Here is an 18,314-nt window from a genome sequence, read left to right on the forward strand (position 1 = left end):
TTACTGATAGTAAAATTTATGAACCGAACTCACTGGGAACAATTTCAAGAACCTTTATTGAAACCAACATTCAAATAGTATCTCAAGGGTGAAATTCTGTTTCAGCAAAACCAATTTAACAATTCCAAATATATATAAAAACATTTAAAAATTAATCTTGTTAAAGGTGATAATTTCCCCTTCCCCCATTTTATCTGCTATACTTCATTGCACCAAATAAACAGGGAAGACTTTGTTTAATCATCTGCACACACACACAAAAAAAGATAAAGGAAAATTGCATTTTGACAAATGCCAGATGTCAGAAATCATATCAAATCAGAGTGTAATTATAGGCTTACTGTGGTGTAACTAAGGCTTCCAATACTACAGTCCACAAACCCAGTGTAAATTCCCACCGTCTCAAGGTCTCTCAAGCCTGACTGCTGGACTGGAAGGCACGGGCCATTGCCTATGGTGAGTGAAGGGGTGCCGTCCTCTGGAAAAGTAGACATGGGCAGTCATGGAAGGGCTAACCAGTTATGTCAGCAGTAGTCTGGCTTGATCAGCCTGAGAAAGCTTACTTCTCTCTTTCTTATTTGTGTGTTGGGCCTGAAGGGGTGAGCTGCTAGTGGGACAAAGCTATGGAAGCTCCCATGTGAAGCAGGTCAAAAGTATACTTATTTTAGAATTTAAATTTAACTGGGTGCTACACAGCATGTTAAATATTAGGCTTTTAGGAGTAGCATCTATTAGGTTTTCAGATATTAAACATAGAAATGAGCACAGTCTGTTCTCTTGTGCCAATTTAAAAGCTTTACCAATATTTAAAAATATACATATATATGGTCAAGAAGAGTCTTTACAGTTTCTCTTAATAGAGGAGTCATTTAGTTAGTTTAGAAATAGTATATAAAGGGGGAAATGGATTTGTGGCAGAGGAAAGTCACAGACAGAAGCACTGCCCAGTCTAACTTGCTTGATAGCCTGCCACAGCTTGAGCGGACACAGTCCTTACTTATGTCTTCAGGGAAAGCAGCAGCTGGGGCCGGCCAGAGAGGGCTCTGACGCTCATTTACACTTCCACTGAAACCCACTCTCTTTCACGCCAACACGGTCCAGCTGTTTACTGCAACCTGATCAAACCAAACACCAACTAAAGTAGATGGCAAGGAAGGTTGTCTGTCTCTCTGCAGCGGTACAGCAGAGGACCCGGAGAGTTCTAAAGAAAGCTGTCTTACCAGAAAGTTATGTGTAACTAATAATTTATGTTTACAAGATAAGAGCACGTGTTGCAAGTGGCAGACACTTGACATTCTGAGTGTTCTTTGTGAATAAAAAGTGTTTACAGTAACTTGGGGGTAAGTTATTACTACAGTTGGATAGACAGAAACAACAGTTGTTCTCTGTACCCATTACATTAGACAAATCAGTTACCCTGATTTTTTTGCACATACGTGTGCAAAAAGCCAGTTAAAGCACAAATAACAGTAATTTCTCTTGTATTAGCATGTGGCACAGTTCACATTTTCAGTATAACTATCTTCCATGACACAATATTCAGTTCAGTACAGTCTCAAACCAAACACTGAATTTTATCTTAAGTTTTCCGGTTCTTCTACCTGTGGGCGGTCATCTTCTGGGCCCTGGGCTCTGTTCTGGAAGGTTCCGGTCTGCTCGGCTTCCTGAGGGGCGGGAGCCCCAGGGTGTTGCTCAGGGCTGTTAGCCTCCAGGGCCTCTTGTTCCTGCCCACTGGACAGGTGCTCCATTTTTTCTAAGTCTTCAATGTGACTGACTGAGCTTGTCTCGCTTAGAGCATCTGAGCCTCTTAGGGACTTTTTAAAAGGCTTCTGGCCTAAAGAAAGAAGGGATAAACAGCACTGAAAGTTCGATAAAGGATACTTCTGCAACAAAGCTATCTGTGCAACAAGAGATTGCTTTATCAATTCCAACCGTTCAGTGGAAATCCCCAGAATTACTGGTTTGGAAGCATTTAAGTAATGAGACAAGAAAAGAGTTGATAATGGACTGACATGCTCCCAAGGCTAGGACTTTGGAGAGTAAACACCAGGTTAAACAGATGTCAGCTCTCAAGACCCTAACTTCCCCCTCGGGAGTGCTACAGAGGTATTCTCCCAAGGCTGAAGCCCAAGGCTACTGGAAAGGTATTTAAAGGGACAGCTGGGCCCTAACCGGTTTGGCTCAGTGGATAGAGCATCAGCCTGTGGACCGAAGGGTCCTAGGTTTGATTCCAACCAAGGACACATGCCTGGTTTGCAGGCTTGATCCCCAGTAGGGGGCGTGCAGGAGGCAGCCAATCAATGATTCTCTCTCACCATTGATGTTTCTATCTCTCTCCCTTTCTCTCTGAAATCAATAAAAATATATTAAAAATTAAAAACAAAAAAAGGGACAGCTGGTCTTAACTGAAGAGAAATGGAACTTTGGGTTAAAGACCATGAAAACAAAGGAGTGTAGGCAATACCAAATGGAAAAACATCAAATGATGCAAAAGTCTATTTTTCCAAGAGAAAGGTAAACCATTTTCTTTTTTTATTTTGAGAGGGGAAGGGGAAAGGAAAGAGAGACAGACACATCAATGTGAGAGTAGAACGTCAATTGGCTGCCTCCTGAACATGCCCCTTACTAGAAATCAAGCCTGCAACCAGGGCATGTGCCCTGACTGGGAATTGAACCAGCAACCTTTTGGTGAACAGGACAATGCCCAACTGAGCCACACCAGCCAGGGCCAACCATTTTCTTTAATACTAATGAACTCAAACATCTATATATATAAAAGCCCAGCAACCATTAGCGCAGAACGAACAGAACGACCAGTGGCTCTGACACACACTGTGGCAGACAACCAGCCTGATCTGGGCCATGATCGGCCCCACCCCTGGCCAGCCCGGCCCCCGATCGGCCCCCAATATCCCAATTGGGGGCAGGGCCAGCTGCCAACTGCCTGAGGCCCCTCCCCCCAGCTGGCCCCGACCTCGATAGGCCCAACACCCCTAAATCACTGCCTGGCTCCCTGGTGCATGTACATTTAGTGCAAGCACACGAAAATAATTATCAGTCCCTTCTGACCCAGACCAGAATCTCCCGAGGGCTCTGCTAATACTGCAGCCAAGGTGTGGAATTCTCCCTCCATTACCCGCAGCCCCGGGAGACCTTCCAAGTTAGCCAAAAAGGCGACCTCAGCATTAACGGGATGGTGGCCCTTTGCGGAGGAATGTAGAGAGGCCGGGTGGGGATTTTGTGAAATTGCAGTGCCTTGCAGATTAGGTGAGCTTTCAATCTTTCTTTAAATGGGGCGGTGAAGAGGACCTGCAGGCTGCCAGGAGCAACAGCGAAGAGTAGGCACATTCAAAAACAAAAACTTTTAAACAAACAGACATGAAGATCATATTGGGAAACTGAGGGTAGAGCCCCAGGAAGAACGCAAAAATCATTAAAGGGCCATCATCCATCTTGACATATGTTTGCAAACAACACATAATTTCATCTCATGGCACGTGAAATGCAAAACAGTTCGTTGTGGGTTTTCTTTTGGCCACCCTTAAAGTATAATTAGATCCAGCTGGGGGAAGCTATAGCTTCCAGCATTAGACCCCTGGCCCCCGGCTGGCCCCGCCCCCAATCGGCCCCCATTTGGGCGGCCGGCCGGACCCCTCCCATGCACGAATTCATGCACCAGGCCTCTAGTGAAGATATAACATACCTGGAAATCTGAGTTTAGTTCGAGTGCCTGAGGGGGTCTGAGGCGGTGTTACTCCTGTATCTTGTACTTTGTAGACATACGTGTGTTCTGTGGACTCCAGAGAGCCTGCCAGGGTAAGAGGGGTGGGTGGGTGGAAACTCTGACACGGACTGCCTTGAGAGATGCTCCCATTCAGCCTTGTTCCCTACTGAGCTTTCTCCAGCCATGCAGCCTCACACAGACTAGTGGAGACTTCGGTACTCCTGAAACATGCCGGAACTGGAGAAAGCCACCTCACAGCTGTGCTCAGGAGTCCCGGCCCTGCTGGAGTGTTTCATCCTCGTCTCTCCAGCTATCCTGTGTACACGTGAAGACAGCCAGCAGTGTGGCTGTCCTAAGCACGCCTGGAGAACCAGACCCAAGTGGGAAACACCCTAACTTCCCCCTTGGAAGTGCTTTAGCAACAAGGAATGAATGCCTCTTTGCTAAAGGCTGAGGCATGGCAGGTTTTAAAAGTCAGATTATCTCTGGTTGTCATATCACAGTGGAGTCATCATTTCCTGGGGAAGGTACACAGGAAGGGGCCCTGGTAGAACAGGAAAGGAGTCTTGTTGGATATCATCTCCCCCAAACCCCAGCAACTGTTAATTCTTGCTGGTTGCCTGGTTTGAAATCAAATAGTCCAGTGCTACAGACCATGGTCTTCACTGGGCAAAGGCATTACTTTACTGGGCAAAACACTAATGAGGACTGCAATGTTCACACCGACACCAAATGCCCAGACAGTCCTCAGGGCCTGAACAGCTGAGGAAACATGTTCTCACTGGATTCCAGGAAGAGAGATCTGCTGTGGGCAATGCGTATCTGCTTTTGGGCCATTTTAGCCAAGGGGTTAGGAGAGGGGAGAGGAGAAAGTCACAAGGGCAGGCAGATTCCTGGCACAGGACCCAGGATAAAGCATGGGACACACACAAGGCTTGTCGGCATGAGCGGGATCCAGGGCATTTGGTCCAAACTCTCCAGGTACAGAGATCCGGGAGGAGGCTGTTAGTCCTACCTGCTGTTAAGTTAAAAGTTCTTCCCTTCTGTGAAGGCTGGACTGGAGAAAACCAATTCAGCACGGATCCTACTACAGGGATCTGCCGTAACACTCCCTGCAAAACAGAACGTTGCTCAACATCACCACCCTGTCCAGTCTGGCTCCCAGCCTGAGCCACTCAGCAGACTCACCTCTTCCAGAAGGCGCTCCTCATTGGCCTTCTGCAGTTGAACCTGAGCTTCCTGAATTCCTTTCCGAACCACTTCTGTCATGTTTTCCAGAAGCTGTGTTAAGACCAAGAAAGGCATTACTTGTCATCTAAACTTACTGCCTGGGGCCTAGAAGAACTATTAACACAGCACTGGGGACATTTTTCTAATGGAATTCTACAGTTGAAAAGGTCAGTGTAAAAATAAACAGAAAATCAAACAGAAGACGATAAAAGGCTCAAGGAGGTCTAGGCAGACAGACCTTGGTGACCAGCCTCATCAGCCAGGGAACAGAGAGGAGAAATAACCATCCTCGGGCTCTGAATGTCACATTATTAGAAAATAGACATGTGGCTCCTCATTCGTGGAAATGGAGTCAGAAGTGAGGTAGTCAGGTTTGGAAGAAACTGCAAAGTCCATTCAAGAATGAATCAAATGTCCTTCTCTCCCCCACCCTACCAAAAGTGACACACGTGACACGTTTCTGTCTCCTCTCGGATCAATCTTGGTTTGGTCCCTTTTCTCTCCTTGTGAGTGATTTCTAGTGACTCCAATCTCTGGTTTGGAGAACCAGCTTTAAGCCTCAGAGCCCGCTTTTCCACGCCAACTGGCCAACAGGAGCAGGTCTGTCACTGGTGGGAGGTTCGTTATCAAACATCTGTCTCATTCAGCCTCAGGACCCAGCTACAACCAGGAAGTGATCCCTGACCTTGTCAGACAGTGAAAGTATCTTTCTGAATGCGCAGCTACCGCTAACTTCTATAGCGTTTACCACCTCACTTTGTTATATGTATATCTCTCCCCCACTGGCTTGTGAGTTCCCCAAAGGAAAGTACCATGTCAAACCCACTTGGCATTCCTAATGCCCGGAACAATACCTAATTCATAGCAAACGTTTAAAAACTTTTGGGGAAAGAATGAATGAACAGACATTTGTGACTCCAGCTAGTTGCCTGGGCAAAACCTAGAAAAGGAACGAGATTTTTCGTTAGTCTTACAGACCCTTGAGTTTTCCTCAATTTCTCGCGCTGTGACTGCAATGGTCTCCACTAGTTCGGGAATATCTATGTCATCACTCGCCATGCCAATGTAAATACAGCTCTTCATGCTTTTATACTCAGGGCCTGTGGGAAGAAACAACAGACCAACTTGGTTACCTGTCATGAGTCAGACACCGACCCACTTCTCAGTACATTTTGCATGTTCTTCTCTGTACATGCAAAAGAACCTCCCTCTGGGACGGGGAAAGTGGTTCTAACGAGGAGACGGGAAGCCTGGAGAGGCTGCGGAAGGGGAAAGGAGCTAGCTCACCCCTCAGGAAGAACTAAAATAATGTTTTCTCAAAAAGATAAAGCCCATTTTCTCCTAAGTATGCCAGTTAAAAATGTCCTTGCAAAGTTAACAGTTGACTTATAAAAGTAGTAATTACCCATTTTAAATGTAAGGTCAGATTCTAGTTCGTTTAACTTTTTCAGGAGTCCAGTATGGATTTTTTCCCCTTCTGGATCTAATTTCAAACTGTTCTTATCATCATTAGCATGTTCATACCTGTAAACAACATCAAACAACAGTGTTTAAGTCTAGAATAACAAACGTCTCTCAGACGCTGGGGGAGTCTAAGCCACGGGAGGTTACCAAGAATGTGGAATGAGGCAAAGGGACAAAGGAGCCACTTGGGGTGTTTCAAGACCAAAACTTTCAAGGCTGTCTCACGGAAAGGCAAGTCTGTGAGGCCAGGAAATTTACAGAGAGGCCAACGTCTGAAGTCTCATCATTTGTGATTAAAAAGGGAGCTGTCCCCCATCCTGAAAGGAAATGGAAAGCAGCCACAGGAAGGACAGCACACTGACTACAGGGGATGCAGGAGTTTGCTCCGCTGGGGAACCAGCCCTTTTCCTCACACGCCGCGGACAGGAACCATCTGTCAGTTGTAGACCTGTATATGTCTCCTAGTGACGGGGAGTTGGCACAAAAGCACATGCAGCAACTCCTACTGCACTGAGTGCAGTGGGTGGGTCCCATCGCCTGCTACCTGTGCTTTTTAAGTGCCAGAATTACTACTTTTTTATTATTAATTTACTTACTGATTTGAGAGAGCGAGGGAAAGTGCAACATTGATTTGTTGCTCTACTTATTGATGCATTCATTGGTTGATCTTTTTGTTGTTAGTCCTCACCCAAGGATATTTTTCCATTTTTTAGAGGGTGGAAGGGAGGGAAAAGACAGAAAAAGAGGGAAATATTGATGTGACAGAGACACAATTGGTTCCTCCCTCACCTGCAAGCTGGGGATTGAGCCTGTAACCGAGGTATATACCCTTGACCGGAATTGAACCCAGGACCCAGCAGTCTGTGGGCCAACACTCTATCCAATGAGCCAAATCGGGCAGGACCAGAACCTTCTAAATGAATATTCATTAGCTGTTTTTACTGTGACTACACATATTCATCTGAGATTTTTAGTTGGTTCATAAAATGACCCAGCATGGTCTTTATACAGCAAAGAGAAATTCACATCAGGCAATAAGCAGAAACCATACCTGACAACCCCTATTCCAGGCCAGTTAGGGTCATCAACGTGTAAGAGGCCTGCTGTTCTTGTCACTTCTTGCTTGAACTCCTCTCGCAGCTGTAGTGTACAGGTCAGGACCGGCAGCCTGCTTTCTATGCAGGCTACGAGCTGATCCACGTCCTCTCCCCGAGTTCCTAAAACTGAAAACATTCACGGAATGTTAGAGAAATGCTTAAGGAATAGCTAAAAATTAGAGGCAGGGCACCCACTTCCTTTACCAGAAAGGACAACAGTTCTAGGTACATCCAATTAGCTGGAGCTGAGGAGCTAAAAAAATAAAAAGCTACTAAACCTAGATATGGAAGAATCTGGTATTATATAGCCAGATCCTCCAGGTGCAGACAGTTTTTTCTTACAAATAGAATTAGCCCCTCCAACTGAATACACAATGAAACTCTAATGTAAAAATGAGATTCTTTCCACAGAATGATTTTGCTTAAATCAAGTTATAAACATAAACATCCTATTGCAAGTAACACCAAAGAGGCAACCATACAGTTGTTTCTGTACATTAACATCTTGGAAGAAAGGTATTTTGGTGTGCTTGTGGCGGGAGGCAGGAAGGGCAGGGTGATGAAGACAGAACCAAGTCACTTCTGAAGATCAGAGCCTGAGAGGTCTCAGGGCTGCAGGGATCCAAGAGTCTTGGCACCATCATGGCTCCCTCAGTTCTGTGGATTCGAACACTGCGCATGACCTCACTGAGCCGCAGTACATGCTGCCTCGGTGCCCTCAGCCTGCTTCTCCAGTGTCAGAGACCAAGCCTCGGGCTGGGTGAGGATGCTGGGCGGCAGGAGCAGAGACTCCTGGAGAATCCCAAGGCCACCAGCCATCTTCACAACAGCTTTTCTCTGCAAGACAGACGCCTAACTTCCCTACTTTGATGTGTTTGAGAAAATATCCCAAAATGTTGAGAACGTTTCATGAAAAACCATCAAACATTTTCTGAAAATGTCTAAATCATTTCAAAATAAAAGCACAACAAAAATTTAATACATCTTTTTTCAGCTTATTTTTAAATGCCTACTATAATATGCTAAGCACTAAGGCATTTCATATACATGTTCTCATTTGAATATTCACACCATTACCATGAGGTAGTGGGAAATAGGCCTGGAGGTAAGTAACTTGCTCAAAGTCCCTGCAGGTATGAAGCGGCCTATGGGAACAAATACCCAGGACTCTGTCATCAGAGACCAGGTACGTTCAGCTACAATCTCTCTTAAATGACTAAAAGTGGCTCTCAGCCTTTGCTGGCCTATGTGAATCACCAAGGGAACTTTTAAAAAATATATTTTATTGGTTTTTTTACAGAGAGGGAGAGGGATAGAGTTAGAAACATTGATGAGAGAGAAACATCAATCAGCTGCCTCCTGGGTGTGCCTGCAACCGAGGTACATGCCCTTGACTAGAATCAAACCTGGAACCTTTCAGTCCACAGGCCGACGCTCTATCCACTGAGCCAAACCGGTTAGGGCACCAAGGGAACCTTTAAAGATAAGATGCCCAGGCTCCACTCTAGACCAAGGAAATCAGAATCTCTGTAGGTGAGGCCCAGCCGCTGGGAGTTTTCAAAGCTTCACAGGTGCTTCTAATATAGTCTGGACTGAGAACCACTGACAGAAAAGGGTCACAAGACATCAAAACACAGGAGTTCAAGTGACTTCAGAAGTCTCTGTTTCTGAGAAATTACACTGGAAGGCTAATTTACCTAAATTTAACCCAAAAGAAAAGAAAAATCCTTTTCAAAGAGAACAGAATAGCATAAGGGAAAGCTATAAAACCCCACAGCCTGGACTTCCATAGACATGTCACTGTTGTTCCCCAGAACAAAAGTGAGGGCAATCCATGGAGACAAGTTACCTGCCGCTGTCATCAAAGGGCTGAACCTCACACACACTCCCTCTGCTTCCAGATCCATGACGGTGAGGCCACTCATAGGTACCAGCTGTTTCAGCTGTTCTCCCAGCTGCAGGGAAAAGGGTCGAATGAACACACTCCTGCAAGGAGGGAATCAAGTGTCTTCAGACCTACCCTCGTCCATTCAGCCCCAGACTCAAGAAGCTCCTGGGGGGCTAATTTCCTTTAATCTTTTTTTTTAAAAAGGAAATCTTACCTTTTTTTAAAAAAAATATGTTTTTACTGATTTAAGGGAGAGGGCAAGAGATAGAAACAGCAATAATGAGAGAGAGAATCATCAATCGGCTGCCTCTTGCACACCCCCCACTGAGGATCAAGCCCACAACCTGGGCATGTGCCTTCACTGGGAATCAAACCGTGACCTCCTGGCTCATAGGTCGATGCTCAACCACTAAGCTACATCAGTTAAGCTCCTTTAATCTTTTGATTTTCTTTGAATGCTATCATAATTCCTTTTTTAAAACAGTAAATTTTACATCTATTCTTAATAAAAAAACCTAAGTTCATTGTAGAAAAATCTAAGAAATACAGGTAAACCAAGTGAATAAAATAAAAATTACCCACAATATACCACTGATGTCATGTGGCACGCCCACACTGTCTTTCTCCCTGTGTGTGTGTGTGTGTGTGCATGCCTTATTGTTGTCATAAACCAGGACAGTCTATACACTGGGTTGTAATCTTCATTTTCCATATAACTTATGACCATTTCCCTTCTTTCATAAACACCCAGACACATGGTTTAATCTGGCTCTTTTGACATACCATTACTTATTCACCAAATGCCCTAGGTTGGGCATGTCCAATGTTTTGCTAGGATGTATAATTCTGTGCTAAACATCCTTACATTGTTTAGAACATTCTTTAGACTGAGATCCTTGGAGGTACAATTTTAGTGTCAAAGGCAGCCAGAGCACAATTCATACTGCCAGACTGCCCCGGCGGTGTTCAGGGGCCTGGCTTATGTGCTTTCTGGTATCACCACAGACCCTCACCAGAACCCCAAAGTGGCTGCACTGTAATCTACATTGTGCATGTTGTTTAACAGCAAAGAAATGGTCACATGAGGAAACTGAGGAAATATGCTGGGAAGACCTGCCGGAGCCAGGGGTATGGGAGGCAGTGATCTGATTAGGAACAGAAGCCCAGGACCAAGCCCGCCTTCACAGGAGGCTCCCCCCCCCCCCCCCCCCCGTGGGTCTCATTTCCCAGACATGGCCATGTGTTATTCCAACCATTTGGGACGTAAAGCGCACAACTGCCATTCTTACCCAGCGATTCAGTGCATCACAGGAGTGTCCCTCCCGGCCGACTGTTGAAGGTGCCATGTTGGGTGCTGGGACAGTTTTAAGCACTGGATCTGAAACAAAAACAGAGGAAGGGATTCACTTCCCAGAAACACAGCAAACTAAATAAGGCAACCCTCCAACTTCATTTAATTTAGCTCCTAACATCAACACACAAAACAGTTTCAAATAATATGGAAATCAAATGTGTATCTTACATGAATGGATGCACAAAATGTGGTGTATGCATACAAGGACTATAATTCAGCCTTAGAAAGGAAGGAAATTCTGTCACATGCTCAGCATGGATGAACCTTGAGGACACTAAGTGAAATAAGCTGTCACAAAGGACAAGTACTGCATGCTTCTGCTTTTATGAGGCACCTGAAGATGTCAAATTAATAGAAACAGGAAGTTCAATGGTGTTTGCCAGGTGCTGGGAAGAGGAAGAAAATGGAGAGATGCTGTTTAATGGTTAGAGGGTCAGTTTTGCAAGATGAAAAAATTCTGGAGAGCTGCTGTACAATACAAATATATTTAATACTACTGAATTGTACCTGTAATGGTTAAGCTGACAAATTTTGTTTTTTAAGGCACAGTTTAAAAATAAATGTATCTTACTAAATTAAATGTTACTTTTTTCATGAAAAATATAACCCTTGAATATAGTCACACAAATAGAGTTCTTTATTTAAAAAGTTTTCTATCAAGGTATTTCAAAAGGAAATCAAAGCATAACATTATAAATTATCAACTGAACACTGTGCAAGGTAAATCAGAGAAATCACCCAATAGCTGGGCTTCAAAACAGCATCAGCCTCTACTCATCAAACAATCTGGATGACTACTCGTGCCAGGAGCTGGGTCAGGCCCAAGGGATATAAGGCTGATAAAGTTTTCTTCATCTTGGAGTTTACATTCTACTTGAGGAAACAGACCATAAAGAAAGCAATGAAATCACTAATATTGCTGAGTGCCATGCAAGAAGGGGGGCTCGCACAGGCAGGGAAGGCCTCTCTGAGGAGGTGGACATTATGGAGACCTAAATGGAGAAGAAGTCAGCCAGAAGATGAGGGGAAATGTACTAGAGGTGGGGAAACAGTAGTGCAAAGATCTTACTCTAGTGAGCAGGAGGAAAAGTGGCCTAAGAGGAAGTCAGAAAGGGAAAGGCTAGAACTGCAGGCCTTACAACACCTAGCACAGAGCCTGGACCTCATTCAACTGAAAGAGTAAGATCCCAGAGAGCGACGCGATGTGACTTCCACTTGTAATGCTCACTCGGACTGCCTTGTAGAGAATGGTCTGGAATGGGATGCGGGGAATGTATCAAGTTGATAGATCAGTTGAGAGGTGACTGTGGCCATCCAGGTGAAAAATAAGTGCCCTGGACTAGGCTGGTGGCACTTGGGACATTCTAAAAAAAAGAGATTCCTAGATCCAACCTACTAAATCAAAATATCTAGTAAGTAGGGCCCCAAACCTCTATTTTCAAGGGACTCTTTTTCATTCATTCCAGTACTAGTGCAGAGACTAGAATTTGGAAACCACTGGTTTACCATAGGAAATTACTGACAAAATGCTAAGGCATTTAGGTCTGGAATTCTTATGAAAATTATTATATTTTTCTGAAATGAGGACTGAAGATTTTAGTAATCAAAATATTTTGGACTATGTATTTTACTTGAAACAGTTTAAAATTAAAAGCCTTTAGACACAAACACAAAAGTAACACTCTTTTTAAAATCACCTACCTGAGCCTGGTAATTCCTGGAAAAATCTAAACACTACTACTGGAGAACTGAGCTCATCTTCCACCTGAAAAATAGAATCTGACATTACCCAGTAACATCACATTTCAAACATCTACAAAATCAAACAGAGTTTGAAAAACCAGCTAGAGATTTTATATTTTCTTAATAAACAGTTAAGTTTAAAGGTTAATTTCAGTTGTTAGAGAAACAAAAATCAAGGGTTCAGTAAATAATTATAAGCTAGTTCTGAGAATACACTGCTGAATTACAGTAAGTGACACTGAAAAAAAATACAATAAGTGACACTGCTACACTGAAATTAAAGTAGAAGGAAATTTTAATGACAATGGGTAAATATAAATCATTATAACATTAAAGATAAAAAAAGGCAAGGAAAAAGTTGAACTAGAATCAGTGCTGAGAGAGCCAAAGCTTTTAAGAATCCAAAAATGATGCTAACTCAGTCAGGATTGACTGGAACTTTTTATACTCATAAAAAAAAGGAAAACAAGGACTTCTTATCTTTTCAAACTCCCCGAATAGAATGCAAGTTCCTGCTGGTAATGTAGATAACCACAGTCTAGAACTGAATCTATGTATTTTCTAAATCAGCGGTTGCCAAGTGGTGGTCCGCGGACCACTGGTGGTCCATGAGGTCTGAAAGGTTGGTGACCACTGGTCTAAATCACTGAAATGGTACTTATAACAGATGAAAACATTCACTGCATTTAGATAAGCCAGTGCCAAGTTCATGTTCTCCACTGAACAAATACACAGCTGGCCGTCAGCCTCACTGTGGAATCAAGATACAAAGGAGCTACAATGCCCTTGACAGACTGTGGTACTTCAGGAGGTGAGGGAGACGGAAACATGGGAAGAAAGATCTCTAGGCATTCAAAAATTCCAGTACTGGTCATAAAGCCTATTTTCCAAAGCTCTGTGAACGATGTCTCATTCATAGGGCCATAACAGGAAACGATGACTTGGAAAGATGACAGGAAGTTGTCAGCCCAAGATGTTCTCTACTGACTTTTCAAAAGACTCCATGGATGTCATTCAGATCAAACGTGATATATATTCAAATCTGCTAACTATTTATTAAGCCAATTCCTGTGTCTTCACATCTATTATTCCTTTAACTTTCATAAAAATAAATCCATTAATACTTTAAAGTTAGAGGGGATTAATATTTAATAGGAGGGATAAGCCCAATAAGGAAATAGGAAGAACAGTGTCAAAATTCTACACCCATTCCCCCATCCTCAGGATAAGGCAGAGTGATTCGAGTGCTTTTTCTTTTTTTATATCTTTGAGCTCAATGATCTTAAATGTCAGTGTGCATAAGAAATACTGTACAGGGTTATACAGTTGACCCTCCATACCTATGGGTTCCATATCCAAGGATTCAACTAACAGGGGATCAAAAATATTTGGGAGCCCAAATGGTGTGACTCAGTGGTTGAGTGTCGACCTATGAACCAGGAGGGCACAGTTCGACTCCTGATCAAGGCACAGGCCCGTATTGTGGGCTCGATCCTCAGTAAGGGGTGTGCAGGAGGCAGCCAATCAATGATTCTCTCTCCCTCTCCCTTCCTCTCTGAAATCAATTAAAAATATGTATTTTTTTAAAAAGTTATTTACTTCAAAAACAGATCAAACTTTATACTATACCAAAATTTTGATGTGGTTCACTTTCTTCAAACTTTCTTGCAACCGTTGACTCTGTAAATAACAAAACAAAAAAACAAAAAACACAAGTTATGTAATTTTATTATACTGACAAGAACATATTAAGAAGCAATTTTCATGAGTTCTTTGCAGCTCTGCAAATAAGGATCTTGTGCAGATAAAGCCATCTGCATAAAGGTGATTTCTAAATTCAGCTGACAATCTCTGCATTTCAACATCTGCAAATATTCCCTATTCTTTCAGTTTGAAGTTATATTTAGTGGTTCTAGAAGAGCTTTTTCTGATGAGATACAAGTGAATTTTTCATGCTAGTAATTTAAGTCATTCATTCATTCAAAAACTACTATTGAGTGTAGGCAACAAAAGCAAAAATAAACAAGTGGGACTACATCAAACTAAAACGCTTCTGCAGAGCAAAGGAAACCAAAAAAATGAAAAGGCAACCTACTGAAGGGGACAAAATATTTGCAAATCATCTATCTGATAAGTGGTTAATGTCTAAAGTATATAATAAATTCACACAACCCAATAGCAACAAAACCAAACCAAAATCTGATTTTTAAAAATGGGCAGAAAATTTATACAGACTTTTTCCAAAGAAGACATAAAGATGGCCAACAGGCATGTCAAAAGATGTTCAACATCCCTAACCATTAGGGTAATGCAATGAGATACCACCTCATACCTGTCAGAATGGCTGTTATAAAAAAGACAAAAAAAGAATGGCAGGTCGATGTGGCTCAGTGGTTGAGCATTGATCTATGAACCAAGAGGTCATGGTTTGATTCCCAGTCTGGGCACATACCCAGTAGGGGGTAGTATAGGAGGCAGCCAATCAATGATTCTCTCTCTTCATTGATGTTTTTATCTCTCTCTCTCTCTCTCCCTTCCTCTCTGAAATCAATAAATATTTTAAAAAGACAAAAAATATAACAAGTGTTGGCAAGCATGTGGAGAAAGGGGAAACCTTATGCACTGTTGATGGGAATGTAAATTGGTACAGCCACTATAGAAAACAGCATGCAGGTTCCTCAAAAATATTAAAAATAGCCCTGCGCTGTATGGCTCAGTGGTAGAGGGTTGCATGTTCGATCCCCAGCCCTGGACAGGGCTCATTCAGGAGGCAACCAACCGAAGCGTCTCTCTCACATTGATGCTTCTTTCTCTCTCCACCCCTCTCTCCCTCCACTCTCTCTAAAAACCAAACAGAAAAATATCTTCAGGTGAGAATTAGACTAAAATTAAAAATAGAGCTGCCATATGACCCAGCAACTCCACTATTCCACTTCTGGATATTTATCTGAAGAAAACAAAAATACTAATTAAAAAAGATATAAGCACCCCATCTATAATAATAAAAGCGTAATATGCTAGTTAGACCAGAAGTCCTTCCAGATGTCCTTCTGGATCACCTTCCAGGTGAAGCCAGGGCTGCGAGGGAAGCCCGGGTCCCAGGTGCCAGAGGGAAGCCAGTGCCGGCAGCTGGGGGAAGGAAGGCCTACTCTTGCACGAATTTCATGCATTGGGCCTCTAGTGTTTAAATAATAGCCAAGATATGGAAACAACCCCAAGTATATATTTAAAATAAATACTTTTATTTTGTTTATTTTTTATTATTATTTTTTAATCCTCACCTGAGGATATTTTCCCCATTGATTTTTTTTAGAGAGAGAGGGAAGGAGAGAGAGGGAAGGAAGGAGGGGAGGATGGAGTGAAGGGGGAGAGAGAAGAGAGAGAGAGAGAAGTAGCAATATGAGAGACACGCATTGACTTGCTGCCTCCCAAATGCACCCCAACCAGGGCCAGAGATTGAGCCTGCAACTGAGGCACATGACCTTCACCAGGAATTGAACCTGAGACTCTTCAGTCTGTGGGCTGACATTCTAACCACCGGCCAGGGCCAAAGATTTACTTTTAAACCTATTATAACTTACCATGTGATTAGGCACTACCGTAAGAGCTTTATATGCATCAGCTCATTAAGTCCTCCTAACAAGCATTTGTTGTATCATTATCGCTGTTTACAGGTAAGAAAACAGATATAGAGAGGTGATGTCATGCTTTTAGGCTTAGGCAGGACTCAGCTCTCAAACTGCATAAATATGACTTTTTTTGCTTTCTAAACCATAGCATCTATAATAATAAAAGGGTAATATGCTTATTAGACTGGATGTCTTCTGGACATCATCCTGGACGACCTTCCTGATGAAGCCGGGCCCTGAGGGAAGCAGCCTGGGTCCCAGGTGCCTGTCAGCAGCCGGAGGAGGGAAGCCTGGATGCCAGAGGGAAGCTGGTGCTGGCAGCCAGGGGAAGGAAGGCCTACTCTTGCATGAATTTTCATGCATTGGGCCTCTAGTCTTAACAAATAATAGACAAACATGCAAATTGACCGTACCTTTGCCACACCCACCAACCGATACAGAGATATGCACATTAACCCAACAAAGATGGCGAAGGGCAGAGCCAGGATACTTGCATGGCAACCACAGCTACCATGCAAGCATCCTGGCTCTGGCCGCTCCAGGCCTATTGGAGACGTAGAAGTCAGGGGAGACAGAGAAGTCCAGCTCCAGCGCCTGAGGCTGGCTGCGGCCTGGGAGACGAAGCCACCTACCCCGTGATCCCAGTTTGCAGCCGGCCAGAAAAGCCGCCTGCCCCGTGATCCCAGGCCTCAGCGGCCGGAGAAGCTGCCTGCCTGTGATCCCAGGCCTCAGCAGGCTGGAGAAGCTGCCTGCCCGACATCCGCTTACCCCATGTACTCGGGAAGACTGAGAAGCCGGGCCCCAGCGCCTGAGGCTGGCTGCAGCCTAGGAGACGAAGAAGCCGCCTGCCCCGTGATCCCAGGCTGCAGCCGGCCAGAGAAGCTGCCTGCCCCGTGATCCCAGGCTGCAGCTGGCCAGAGAAGCTGCCTGCCCCGTGATCCCAGGCTGCAGCTGGCCAGAGAAGCTGCCTGCCCCGTGATCCCAGGCTGCAGCTGGCCAGAGAAGCTGCCTGCCCCGTGATCCCAGGCTGCAGCTGGCCAGAGAAGCTGCCTGCCCCGTGATCCCAGGCTGCAGCTGGCCAGAGAAGCTGCCTGCCCCGTGATCCCAGGCTGCAGCTGGCCAGAGAAGCTGCCTGCCCCGTGATCCCAGGCTGCAGCTGGCCAGAGAAGCTGCCTGCCCCGTGATCCCAGGCTGCAGCTGGCCAGAGAAGCTGCCTGCCCCGTGATCCCAGGCTGCAGCTGGCCAGAGAAGCTGCCTGCCCCGTGATCCCAGGCTGCAGCTGGCCAGAGAAGCTGCCTGCCCCGTGATCCCAGGCTGCAGCTGGCCAGAGAAGCTGCCTGCCCCGTGATCCCAGGCTGCAGCTGGCCAGAGAAGCTGCCTGCCCCGTGATCCCAGGCTGCAGCTGGCCAGAGAAGCTGCCTGCCCCGTGATCCCAGGCTGCAGCTGGCCAGAGAAGCTGCCTGCCCCGTGATCCCAGGCTGCAGCTGGCCAGAGAAGCTGCCTGCCCCGTGATCCCAGGCTGCAGCTGGCCAGAGAAGCTGCCTGCCCCGTGATCCCAGGCTGCAGCTGGCCAGAGAAGCTGCCTGCCCCGTGATCCCAGGCTGCAGCTGGCCAGAGAAGCTGCCTGCCCCGTGATCCCAGGCCTCAGCGGCCGGAGAAGCTGCCTGCCTGTGATCCCAGGCCTCAGCAGGCTGGAGAAGCTGCCTGCCCCACATCCGCTTACCCCATGTACTCGGGAAGACTGAGAAGCCGGGCCCCAGCGCCTGAGGCTGGCTGCAGCCTAGGAGACGAAGAAGCCGCCTGCCCCGTGATCCCAGGCTGCAGCCGGCCAGAGAAGCTGCCTGCCCCGTGATCCCAGGCCTCAGCGGCCGGAGAAGCTGCCCACACTGCATCACAGGGGACACGGAGAAGCCACCCACCTTTGGACCAGGCGCCAGCGCCTGCAGCTGCCTGTGGCCCAGGAGACGGACAAGCCACCCGCCCTGAGGTCCCAGGCTGCCTGCCAGCCCTGCTAAGTGTCTGACTGTTCGACCGTTCCACAGTTCGACAGTTCGACTGGTAGCTATGACATGCACTGTCCACCAGGAGGCAGATGCTCAATGCAGGAGCAGAACCACAGGCATGGAAACATCAAACAGACGGATGAATCTCAGAGAGAAGGGGGGAGAAGAGAGGGAGAGAAGTG

General features: G+C 45.3%; 1 protein-coding gene across 2 annotated transcripts in view; it reads right to left on the reverse strand.

Annotated features, from left to right (window-relative positions):
- Positions 1-37: 37 nt before the first annotated feature.
- PDXDC1 (pyridoxal-dependent decarboxylase domain containing 1) overlaps positions 38-18,314 on the reverse strand; it is a 55,587-nt gene continuing 37,310 nt past the window's right edge. For both annotated transcript variants that reach the window (XM_006759680.2, XM_006759681.2), the window contains exons 13-23: positions 14,130-14,180; positions 12,459-12,522; positions 10,693-10,781; positions 9,365-9,470; positions 7,470-7,641; positions 6,360-6,478; positions 5,933-6,054; positions 4,913-5,005; positions 4,740-4,836; positions 3,704-3,808; positions 38-1,834 (exon numbers count right to left, since the gene is read on the reverse strand). In XM_006759680.2, coding sequence (XP_006759743.1) covers positions 1,575-1,834; positions 3,704-3,808; positions 4,740-4,836; positions 4,913-5,005; positions 5,933-6,054; positions 6,360-6,478; positions 7,470-7,641; positions 9,365-9,470; positions 10,693-10,781; positions 12,459-12,522; positions 14,130-14,180 — 1,278 coding nt within the window. In that variant the 3' untranslated portion in view covers positions 38-1,574. The remainder of the gene's footprint in view (positions 1,835-3,703; positions 3,809-4,739; positions 4,837-4,912; positions 5,006-5,932; positions 6,055-6,359; positions 6,479-7,469; positions 7,642-9,364; positions 9,471-10,692; positions 10,782-12,458; positions 12,523-14,129; positions 14,181-18,314) is intronic.

Source organism: Myotis davidii, unplaced genomic scaffold, assembly GCF_000327345.1.
Source record: "Myotis davidii unplaced genomic scaffold, ASM32734v1 scaffold1115, whole genome shotgun sequence".
In the NCBI taxonomy this organism is placed as follows: Eukaryota; Metazoa; Chordata; class Mammalia; order Chiroptera; family Vespertilionidae; genus Myotis; species Myotis davidii.